This window comes from Lolium rigidum, chromosome 5 (assembly GCF_022539505.1).
Source record: "Lolium rigidum isolate FL_2022 chromosome 5, APGP_CSIRO_Lrig_0.1, whole genome shotgun sequence".
In the NCBI taxonomy this organism is placed as follows: domain Eukaryota; kingdom Viridiplantae; phylum Streptophyta; class Magnoliopsida; order Poales; family Poaceae; genus Lolium; species Lolium rigidum.
Window position 1 is genome coordinate 29,021,499 of NC_061512.1, and position 12,327 is coordinate 29,033,825.

Below are 12,327 nucleotides of genomic sequence, written 5' to 3' on the forward strand. Positions count from 1 at the left end.
TAATATATTCCCTTTATCGAAAAAAAACAGTAAATTCCACTCCCACTTTTCACCATAGCCGTCCGATCAGTTAAAACTTTTGTCACTTGTTCGGCTTCGGAAAGACTCCATGACAGGTGGGGCCTTCTACGTGCGGGGCCCGAGAGTGAGAGGCAGGCAGGTCCTCTCGTTCGGTCGCTTCCTTCTCATGTCCACAGACGAGAGATGAAAACCTAGATCGCATCCTCTCCCCAATCCCGTGCCTCCCGTCCTCCCCCAATCCCTGCCTCCTCCTCCTCTAGAGATGGCGGCGGCTTGACCCGGCCATGGAGATGGAGCTCAGTGAGGTTGGAGGTGAGAGCGGGAGCAGGCGCTGGAGGAGCATATCTTAGAGGAGGGTGGCGGCGACCGGACAGAGCTAGATTGGATGTTCACGGTGGCGCGCCGCCTCTGCCCCGGTTCGCTAGACGGCCGAACGCGGCGACGACTGGTCGCGGAGGCTGTACGCGATGGAGGCTCGCCGGACGGCTGGATGCGGCGGCGCGGCGGCGGCGCAGCGGCTGGACGCTGCAGTGGTGGAGGCTCACTGGAGGTGGATGGCCGGAAGGCCGGCATGCTTAGGAGGCGGGGGTCAGGCGGCGGCGGGGCTGCGGTTCGTTCAGGTTTGCTTCTTCCTCTAATCTCTCTTCTCTTCTCTATTTCTAGGTTGTTAGATCTAACATCACTAGTAGAGAAACACCCCTTTAGTACCGGTTTTGGAACCGGTACTAAAAGCCTCCCATCTTTAGTACCGGTTCCTTACGAACCGGTACTAAAGGTGCCTCCACGTGGACACGGAGGAACCCGGGGTATTAAAGCCTATTTCGTTAAAAAGAATTATCTATTTTTTCTAATTATTTCTCACACCCTCTTTTTTTTTAGAATTTCTAGTATTTCCGTTAGTCTCTAACTACACTTAGTCTCTAGTCAAATTACTTACCCGTGGTCAAACTTCCCGGTCGGTCACCCATCCTCACACTACTCCCGCACTAGCACGCTTAACTTCCAAGTTCTATCCCGTTCCACTTCCAAGTGCTTCGCGCGCATGTATGTGATAGTAGTATCATATCAATCCTATTAACATGTTGGTCGATGTCACACTTCTTTATCGTTTAAATTCCAAATAATTCTTTTAATAAAAAAAATTAATGATGTAATAATAATGTTGAATAAATAAATAAAATTAACTTTTTTAATTATTATTTTCTAAATTATTTTTTAAAATTTTAATTTTTTTTGCAAAAATTAAAACTTGAAAATTTGAAAATCTTATAATTTGCTAAAAGTAATAGTAATATGTTAGGACTAAAAAATCTTATAATTATTAATTTTAATTTAAAAAAAATTAAATTCTAAATTTCTGGAAAAATACTAAAATCTTTAGTACCGGTTCGTGACACGAACCGGTACTAAAGGCCTACCCTTTAGTACCGGTTCGTGAGCCCTTTAGTACCGGTTCGTGTCACGAACCGGCACTAAAAGTTTTTTGGCTGACGCAAACCCTTTAGTACCGGTTCGTGTCACGAACCGGTACTATAGGTCCTTACGAACCGGTACTAAAGGCTTGGGCAATGCAACCGGTACTAATGCACCCTTTAGTACCGGTTTATAAGGAAACCGGCACTAAAGGCTTGGACGGAAACCCCTTTTTCTACTAGTGCATGTAGAATATATCATGAGACATCCAGGGAAGACAGAGAAGAAGGAAAGGATAAAGGATCCCAACGGCCTCGATATAGGACGGAGCTAGCGAGGTGGGAGGGGACCTGCTCTAGCGCATCTCCTGTCTCCTTGTCCTCTCCTCGTCCAACCTCTCCATGGAGGCAATGCGAGGTCCTGGAGGTGGTGATGCCGAAGAGCATCCGAAACTTGGAGGAGATCTAACCCAAGAGAATGGTATCGGCTGTAGTGCTGTATCGTGTGCCCCTAATTCTCCTGGACCTCGTCGTGGTTGGGAGAGGATGAGAAGGTGGAGGAGGAGGGCGTGGAGGAGCGGGAGTTGGTGGAGACTGGTAAGGCGAAGGTGTGAAGAGGATGAGTTTGACGCTGCGAAAGGGGGAGGAGGCCAAGCGAATGGTGGCAGGGGTACTACCCTTCCCGTTCGGGCCAGCCATGTTCTCCCGTCTCGTAACTTAAAAGGAGCGTGCAGAATATATAGAGCACTGAAGGTCAACACATGACAAACCAAAGTGTTTCACGGTTGACATATATTATGTCATCAAAAGCTGGACAAACGGAAGTGTGGTCCAATAACAATCCCAGTTCACGCCAGCAGAACCTGACACAAAATAAGCCCCCATATGTAGATTAAAGCCTGCAATCAGATGCAAATGAGAAATCACTGTTGTGCAATGAGAAAATTGCACAAATATTTCTTAAATAGTGGCCTAACCAAATAACCTTGTAACTTCACGTCAAGAGAAGACATTCTACCGGGCCTAAGTTCCCCTAGATGTTGATCTGACGGTGGACTTCCTTTTTCATGAAGACTCAAGGTCGTGGGATGCTGATTTGATCCGTAGCTTGTTCCCTGACAATATATGCTCCAAGATTCTTCAGGTTCCGATCAGCCGACATGGCGGCGAGGACTTTGTATCGTGGCCTTTTTCACGGTTTGGCACATACACTGTTCGGTCTGCCTATCACCTAGCTCGGGCAGAACGATTTGCCTCTGATCGCAGCCGTGCGGGTCGTGGTTCATCGTCTGCTGTGGGAGATAACTCAAAGCTTTGGAAGAAATTATGGCACGGAATAGCTCCTGGGAAGATGAAAATCACAACATAGAGATTTGCTCACGATTGTTTACCTTGTGGCCATCAGCTCCAGAAGCGTCGTATTCCGGCCTCCTCCCTATGCATTTTTTGCGGACAACATGAGACCGTCGAGCATGCCCTCTTGTTCTGCCAATTTGCAGGTGAGGTGTGGAAGGAAATCAAAACCGAGTTCAATATTCATCTAAAGCGCAGGGGGTTTGTTTCAGCGCGGACATGGGTTCTTGATTTCTTCGACCGCTGTTCGGACGTGGAAGACACAGTTGTGATGGTTGTTCTATGGCGCATTTGGGATGCACGGAACAAGGCCCGGGAAGGTGATACTCCGATGCATCCACGAGCTACTGCGGCCAAGGCGAAGGCTTATGTCGAGATGATTTTAAACAATTTATACAAGACAGCTCCTACCTACAGGTGTGAGTCCTCCTCATCCAGGGCCAAATGGACTCCACCGCCAGAAGGTACTGTTCTTATCAATGTTGATGCTGCCATCTTTGCGACGTCCAGACGTATGGGAGCCGGCGTGGTCGCTCGTAACCATGATGGGTCGTTCCTTGCCGCTTGCGGCGAGCGATACGATGAGGTCGTCGTGCCAGAGATTGCGGAAGCCATCGCTGTTCGGCGTGCACTCTCGTTTGCCCAGGAGGAGGAATTCTCCAAGATCATCATCGCTTCGGATTGCCTCTCGGTGATCGAACGCATTAAATCAGGGGAGGTTGATCGCTCCTTGTGCGGGCCGGTGATTGAAGATATCAAGCTGATGTCCAAAGGTTTTGTTCTCTGTGAGTTTTGCCATGTCTACCGTGTAACAAATGTCGCTGCTCACTTACTAGCCAAGGAGTGTGAGTCCTTTGAGAGTAGTGTGTGGCGTTCTGGTGCTCCCGTGTGTATAAGGGATGCACTTTGTAATGACATTATGATGATTTGATCAATAAAGTGCAGTACTATCAAAAAAAAAAAAACAGTCAAAGCTGACAATAGGTAAGTTGCCATTTCAGACAAAATCAAAGACCATTTGCGCATGATGCTCGCAAGTGCATCATCATAAGATAAAAACACATATACTTACACAAATTTTCCCTAATATTACAACAGGAAGCATCAGTAGTACTGTGATGCACAAATTCACAGCAAGAGCATCATTCACATCGATGCACAAATCATTACGATTTCTCCAGTTTTCCCTCCAGGCTACATAACTAGGCGACTTCACAAAGTCACAACAGCAAAAATCGAATTTAACATGCTAAGAGCATCTCTAGCAGATCCCCATCCGCATAATAACCGCCGATTTTCAGTTCAGAGGGTAAAAAAGGGACCGTTCAGATCCCGCATCGGACCCCCATTTCCGAAAAAAAAAATCCGGCCGCCCCGCAAGTTCCCAGGTTGAAGGGGCTGGCGAGCGCGGCCTCCATCCATTTCCCCCCTTGGCGCGAAGGAACTTTCAACTCGTCCCTTTCCTCTTCCTCCCGCCAACCGCCGCCACAAATCCGGCCTTCCCCTCCGATTCCGACCGGTAGGAGCACGCGCGCAGGCCCTCCGCGTCCGCGAATCAGCCACCAATCGGCCAGAATCGACGCCGACGCGCTCGCCTCGCCGTCGGCCGGTAAGTCTTTTTCCCAAGCTCCTCGCAGCCACGGATCTGCCGCAGTAGCTCTGATGGTTCGCCGCGGTTTTTGTTGGAGTATTCGTCCTCCTCCGACTTGGAGGAGCTGCTCGACGACGATTTGGAGAAGACGGCGGTGATACTCGTGGCGGCGGCAGTCACGGACGTGTGGCCGAAGAAGCGGAAGGGCTCGACCATGGGGCATCTGTGCGTCCCGCGGAACCGCGCCCTCGGACACAACTTGCTCATGGGCGATTATTTCGCCGAGGTACCGACATATCCAACCCATTTTTTTTCTTTGATAATGTTGGCACCCGGGTCAAACCTGCAAAAAATCCAGATACTGTGCAGGTTTTTCTTGAAACATACCGTCTGATTGAGAATGACAAGGATGCAAAACAGTTTCATCTCGTTCGCCACCATTGGTAAAGGCATGGCAAATAGGATTTATTTGTGTTCCCAACCATTGTTCCATTTGTTGTTGTACCATTTGATTCATGTTTTTCCAAAACATTTGTTCCAATTTGTATTGTTTGTAATGTATGACAATAAACATTTCTGTAATAACTAGGATTATTGTTTTATTTGTCGTATCAATTTGTGTAATAATTCAGATTGTACTATTTTGCAAAACCCTTTGTATTCCGTTTTGGTTGCGGGAAAACAGCCGCGCAGTTCAGACGCGCCAAACGCGCCCCGCATTACAGCATATTTCCGAATATGCGTCTGGACTGCGCGTCCGTTTTTCGGCCCTCAAAACGCGCTTGGAGTGGTCTAGATACCCGAATTTGAGGTTTGCGGTTTTGGGGATGAAATCCTACCCCTGAACTGAACTGTTGGTCTAACAAGCCAAGAGCATAAAATGTACTAGGAACACATTAACTAGTAATGATGCTCAACAAGTGGAAGTGGCTGTTGTGATAAAAGGACGGACGTTGTACCCGGCGTGGCGCTGGGCCGGCATGCATCGTCCTACAGGCGGCGTGCGAGAAATATCATGGGCGGGTGGTGCGGCTGCCGGTAGCAGCGGTGGTGCAGCAGTCCAAGGAGCACCCACGCGCCCGTGACCCACCTGTCGGCGCTCTTCTTCAACCTCCAGCCCGAGATATGTGCTTGCACGCGCGGACGTCGGCCATCCCCCAACGGCCCTTTAAAGCCACCTCGTTCTCGTGCTCTTTCAATTCTCGCACGCCGCCTCACACTCAAACTCTCATACTCTCCTCTGTCCATTCCTCACAGCGCAGCGCCACCGCCGAGGGGACCAAGTTCGCTGGAGCCGCCGAGCGCCGCCTCTGGCCGAGCCACCACCCGAAGCGCCACACCTCGTCCGAGCCGGAGGACCACCGGAACGTCGACGCCGCGCACGCCCGCACCTCGTCATCGCCACCTCAGCGCCACGCCAGGTGAGGTCAACCCTGACCGGTCACGATAGATCTGGACCATAGGTTTAATTTAGATCCAACGGATCTGGACCATAGTTTTCAAGGACTTGACAACATGGTTGCATCTTTGTTTGGTTGGCTTTTTTTTCAACGAGAAGAACCGGTTATTAATTTTAAAAAACTTTCTTCTTCTTAATTTATTCTTTAATTTATTCTTTAATTTCAAAAGAACCGATATATATGCAAAATTTCTCTAACAACTTGATCCTAATTAAGTGCTAGTTGTGGTTACAGGATGACGACATCTTTCACAAGATGCAGCGAGTGCATCGTATTCCATAATTGGCACCTCAACGGTGACTGGAAAAAGAGTTTCATCTGTGATTTCGTGGTACGACATCATACTGCTCTCTTCTTGTGCAGCAAGACGTCTCATTTATTTCTTAGACCAGCATTTTCTGAGAGAACTGAAATAGTGCGCCAGCCATCTGATAGACTTGATAGTTGATATGAAGTTGTGAGTTTCAAAACTGAGTCTCATGTATATTCTTCGTCAAAACAATTCTCCTAGCTTATCTGTATGATAAATTTTCTGTGAATATTTAACATGCATAAACTTGCCTATGTAGTACTACCTCCATTTCTTTTAAATGATGTTAGAGAACATGTGTAGTGAAAGTTCCTTTAAGTGGACAAAGTCACACCTCAGAGGCAGCGTGAATCCAGTAACATACTCTAGAAAATAACCCAGAAGGGGGAGTAAAGTTTCCAGCACTAATCTGGTTATAAAAATTAATTCTGGGCATGACGATGAACTAGTGTTTAGCGCATCTGTTGTTGTTTGTGATATTTCCCCCCACTTAATCAAAAAACTGCCGTTCTACGTTCATTTGGTCACACTCAACTATTATTTGCTTGGTACTGACACAGCTACAATTTGATTTGATTCTGTGAGTGTGTTATGTTCCTGCAGATTAAATTAATCATATTTTTGTTAAAATAAAATGGGCCTTTGTATAGGAACCATCTTCTTAGATTCAATAAGATACCATTTGTTTATTCTTGCAGAATGTACCAACAAAGTTGGCAAAAATTATGGGACAACATATATGTAATGAAGTCAAAATAGAAGTGCCCAATGGTAAATCATATCGCGTTGAGGTTTCTAAGGAAGATAATGGCCTAGTCTTTAAATCTGGATGGGCGGCATTTGTCAACGCATATGACCTCGTGCAGCGTGACATCTTATTGTTTGAGTCCAGTGGAAGCTCCTGCTTTGAAGTTCGAATATTCAATCAAAGTTGCTGTGAGAAAGAGTTATCATGTGTTGCTTATGATAATCATGATATGCAGTCACTCCAAAAGGAAAGGTTGGCAACTAAGCTGCAATTAAAATTATGTGGACTCTTATCGATTTTCGATATTCTTGCCTATACCATTATAAATTAGGAACATTGCTAATTTTTCCCTGCCGTTATGATTAAATTTTGTTATTTATCATGTACTTGGTGAATTTACTTTGTGCAGTATGTGCGGATGTGCAAAGCATCTACACGTGAATATCTGATTAAAGTTCGCTATAACAGTTTCATCTGAACTAATATGGTAGGCATGGTGACATAAGGAGCAAACGCATGATGTGCAAGGAATGTGCTGCACTTGATTATTGGCACCACAAGGATAAAATTCGTTTCTTCTTGGTCAAGATGGGTGTCGATGAGTTAAAAAATGGACTGGTAATCAATGTCAATTACGCTGTTCTTGTGCACCAAGATATGTTTTCTATAGTTTATAAGATGAGTGAATTCCACCTTTTACCCTGTAGTTGTGCATTTGTGGTACATATTACCCCATTTAGTAGAACATGTACCGAAATATCCCATTTAGAAGACTTTAAACACGGTTTAGGCCTAATTTATCATTTTACTTGTTATTGTTAGATAGAATAGGTATGATACGTCGATGTGGAGCGATAAAATATGTAAATATAGAAGGTCCTTATGGACGATTTATGCCTAAACTTGTTTAATCCATATGTTCCCTTCATCACTAACATCTTGATATTTTTGGACCCTGCTCATCACCTAATACCTTGCCCAATGGGGACACACCAAAAAATAAGGGTACAAAGCCTTTAAAATGGGTAATCTACACAAATTTACACCCGGCTAGGTAATTAGTGTCGCAAATGCAAAACTACAGGGTAAAAAGTGGAATTCACTCTTATAAGATTATTACTTCTGGGGGGGTGAGAAACTGTGCTAGCAATGTTTGTAAATTTGATGCTGAAGTTGGGAATTTCAAAACAATTTCAGATAATATACCTGTTGAATCAAATGATTTATGAAGCATGTCTCAGTAACCATATGTTCCGAAGTAAAAATGTGTAAAATAAGTTTCCTTTTGATTTTCTAGTGAATTTAGCCACACTAACCTGTTTTTCTATACATATAAAAGAGATTACCAAGAGAAGTATCATTTTTTCTAAGGAGGGGAATGGGATTTCAGCGTAGTACCTGAGTAACTACATTCTCGCGTATACCACTAGGCTATGTGGATGTTCCCTGGTTTTAGAATAGCTGAATATGCATGAATATTAGCTAACTGGTGGTTGGCTAGTTGCTAATAGAAAAAATATTTCACAAGCTATATTCTGTTCTGGAAAAAACTAATTTTGATCTGATGTGACAAATTAATTTTGTACATGCTCTTGATTGCCTTTACAGCGACTGTTTTATCTCATAAGTAACAAAGTGTTCTCATTTGGTTATTTCTGCAGATCATACCAAAAAAGTTTGCAAACAATGTCAGAGAGGGAATACCTGAAGAAATCAAGCTAGAACTGCCCGATGGCAGAACATATAGTATTCAGCTTGCCAAGGAACAGCATGAGCTTGCCCTTCGATCTGGATGGGATAAATTTGCTAGGTCCTGTGAACTTGTAGAGGGTGATATCTTGTTGTTTGGATATAGTGGGAATTCCCACTTCAAAGTTCGAATCTTCAATGTAAGTGGTTGTGATAAATTGTTATCCTGTCTCGTGAAGAACACTACTCCTTGTGTCCAAGAAAGGTTAGTGGTAACTGTAGTCACATTTTATGTTTCCGTGACCAATAAGCATAACTTTGTGCATTCCTGGTGTCATATCTGATATATGATTTATTGCAAAATTCCTACCTTGTACTTACTAATATGAACCTGTGTATGTGCGCGTGTGGGTTTTATTTTAATACTCTTAACAATTTCATCTCAACAGATATGGAAGGAGTGCACTAAATGGTCACAGGATGAACGAAACATGCACAATATGCATAGAAAGTGTTAAGCGCCATTATTGGCACATGGATGGTCATGACTGGTGTTTCTTCAAGGTTATTATGTGCATTGAAAATTTCAAGGATGAAATGGTAAGACCTTGTCAATTATATTTTCTTGTGCACCAAATATATTTTCTACTGTTTTTAAACGTGTTGTTTCACAAAAAAAAAAATACAATGCTAGAAAATGATGATCCTGATGGTGAAGTTAGGAGTTCACGAACCAATTTTGGCTACATCATATATACTTTATTTGAAAATTAAACTTCACAAAGTTTACCAACTTACCCAGATAATCAAAGTTTGATAGTACATAGTAGACTTTTTGTTTGCCTCATATTGAATTATATAGACATAAGATGGATTATAAATAACTTAGCTTCCTCTGTGGTGATTGGATGGTCGATGATCCTTTGTCATTTGTTTCTTCACGTAGGCCATACCAAAAAAGTTCAGCACTAATTTCAGAGGTCACGTATCTGATGAAGTCAAACTAGAAGTCCCAGATGGTAATATTTATAGTGTTCAGGTTGCCAGGGAACATGATGAGTTGGTTTTTCGATCAGGGTGGGCAAAATTTGCCAATGCTTATGAACTTGAACTGGGTTACATTCTGGTCTTTACATACAGTGGGAACTCCCACTTCAAAGTGCGGATCTTGAAACAGAGTGGTTGTGAGAAAGAGTTGTCGTGCGTTATGATGGACCGTGGACCTGATGTCCAAGAAAGGCACATTGTTCATGATCAATCACTACCTACCAAAAGAAAAAGTCAGGATGACGGTTCGGATCACAGTAATAAAACTTCAAAGATGACTCCAGCAGGCTCGCCTTCACAGAAAACCAATTTAGAATTGAACAGTTGAGTGTGCATATCTACTGATGTATTTTTTTTCCCTGTTTTACTATTTTTTTGTTCTCATTTCTGCTTTCCTGCTTGATGTTGTGCAGATGAAAATGTCTTATCTTCAAAAGATATTCAGGACCCCGGGAGTTCAGGTAGCCTTCAGGGATCCACTAGATCACCGTACATCTTAGAGATGGGTTGTAAACTGACTGGAACTCAGAAGGCAAGAGTCGACGACCTTGTGAAAGAAAATAGGTCTGGAGTTTCATTTTATGTCGCAGCCATGAACGAGAAAAATGCGTCAAATGGATTTCTGGTACGTTTGTATTAGCTTCTAGAATCAATCAATGGCTCGGTTAGATTTTGTCACACATTGTTCAGAACTTCTTGAATGAAGACTATGATCAGACTATCTTGCTAGAACTTCATGAAAATTGTTGAAACACTAGCACACTGCAAATTACAGTTTCAGATAATTCACTAACTACACCATTCATTTGTAACAGGTCATTAGCAAGGAGTATGCTGTCAAGCACCTTCCACATCAAGACCAGACCATCAAACTCTGTCGTCCTGCAAACAGCAAAACGAGCGATGCCAGTTTGAAGGTTATCACAGATGGCACATGCGTCCTTTCATGCATCATTTCTACTGGTTGGACTGGCTTCTTTCGTGAAAATAAGTTACAGGAAGGTGACATCTGTGCCTTCGAAGTGTCCAAGAGCGATGGTAGAGTAACAATAACAGTCCATCATCTTAAAAAAATGTATGTGACTACATCACATACCAAGCTGACCAGCGAGCAGGAGAGAAAAATTGAAGAGAAGCTCCAGGTTATTCAGCCTCAAGTTGAAATATATGTGTCCCTTATCCGGAGGAACAGGACCAAAATTGTAAGTTCTGCTCGATCCACGCTGTTTATTTTAATAGATAATGGATCCATGTTATTTCCTTAATTACTGACAGCTTACCATCTGCCTTGTGAATATGCAACGAACAAAACTAGTACGTCAAGAAGAGCTATGCTGATGCTCATCTCTCAAGCAAAGGGCAAGACAATAATACTTCAGAGACCTGAGAAGACTTGCACTTGGAAAGTCGATCTCTACATCGACAACACGAAAAACATAAAAAATTATTTGCTACAGGGTGGCTGGACGAAGTTTGTTAGAGAAAACAAGCTACATGATGGTGACATATGCCTGTTCGAACCACTCGAGAACGAGAACGAGCCCACCATGAACGTCTACATCATCAGCATGGCGGCGGCGCCAGTCATGTGACCATTACTTAGTGATAGTGCCTTTTCTGTTGGAAATTCGCGAGCTTTTGGTTCTCCTCTGCCAGCTCCATCTCCCAAACTCTTGCAAGAACCCCTATGTTAGTTTGGTTTCTGGTGTGATGTTGCAAGCAAGGCTACCTTATGTTTCAGAAGTACTGGTTAGTTTATTATGGTTAGATGTTGTGGCTTGTAAATTGGTCAAAACATGGTGAACATGTTGCATTAATCTGCTACCTTTCTCATGCATTGTCGTGGCTGTGATCTCTATGTTGTGCATTGTGATATACTGCTTCAGCAAGTTGTGTTTTTGGTTATGCTTGTCAAATTTCAGCCAAGTCTGCATCCCGCTGCAAATTATGCCTTTTTTTTTGCAAAAATCAGCTAACCAATTGTGTGATGCTTGAAAACTTCAAAAAAATAATCATCTTTTGAGTTTATGACAGTACGCATAGATATTAAGTGACAAGACTGGATTTTCAGAGTACACAACTCGCTACACACTAAGAGCATCTCCAACAGACGCTGTAAATTTCGGCGCGCTATACCTCCCTTCCGACGCGCTGTAAACGTTTGCTGCGCGTTTTGCCGAACTTTGCCCCGCCGGACGCGCCAAAATGCAGCGCCCGCGCGCCGCCACCCGAACGGCTAGTTTTTTGTATATCGTTTGAAACGGATCAAACAAATCAAATAAAATTACGAAAATTTAACTGAAATTACGAAATATATTAAAAGTTCGACAAATACCGACATTTTATTTAAACTAAACTAAACTATACTACTCGGAGTCCTCCCAATCGAAGTCCGACGATCCGCTAGTCGGAGTCATGTCGGAGTCCGGAGTGGTCGTCCACTCAAAGGAGGAGGAGGAGGTTGGCATGTTCGTCGACGGTCCGGCGCCTCTCTTCTTCTCCTCCGCCCTCTTCGCCCTCCGCGCCGCCTTCTCCGCCCTCTCCGCCTTCTTCGCCGCCGACTCAGCGCGGCGCCTGTCGCGGTCGGCCTTCTTCTTCGCCACCGCCTTCGCCTTGGCCTCCTTCTTCTGCGCGTAAAATGCCTCCATGGCGGCGACGTCCTCCGGGAACGCGCGCGCCCACTCGAGGCGCACGCG

The 12,327-nt window shown here is 44.2% G+C and overlaps 1 protein-coding gene across 1 annotated transcript; it reads left to right on the forward strand.

The window, feature by feature from the left end:
- The first annotated feature begins 488 nt into the window (after positions 1-488).
- Positions 489-11,291, forward strand: LOC124655787. The gene is made up of 14 exons (XM_047194631.1): positions 489-641; positions 1,979-2,030; positions 2,933-3,672; positions 4,475-4,663; positions 5,635-5,798; positions 6,072-6,168; positions 6,846-7,147; positions 7,387-7,513; positions 8,557-8,849; positions 9,034-9,184; positions 9,531-9,954; positions 10,045-10,256; positions 10,447-10,833; positions 10,947-11,291. The coding sequence occupies exons 1-14, from the start codon at positions 489-491 to the stop codon at positions 11,016-11,018; spliced, it is 3,363 nt and encodes a 1,120-aa protein (XP_047050587.1). The 3' UTR covers positions 11,019-11,291.
- Positions 11,292-12,327: the final 1,036 nt, after the last annotated feature.

Excerpts from the sequence above, each read along its gene's own strand:
- LOC124655787 (XM_047194631.1), top strand. The coding sequence starts at position 489 with ATGGAGGCTCGCCGGACGGCTGGATGCGGCGGCGCGGCGGCGGCGCAG. Across the intron at positions 6,169-6,845 it reads GTTTCATCTGTGATTTCGTG|AATGTACCAACAAAGTTGGC; the intron begins GTACGACATCAT and ends TTATTCTTGCAG. Across the intron at positions 7,514-8,556 it reads ATGAGTTAAAAAATGGACTG|ATCATACCAAAAAAGTTTGC; the intron begins GTAATCAATGTC and ends TTATTTCTGCAG.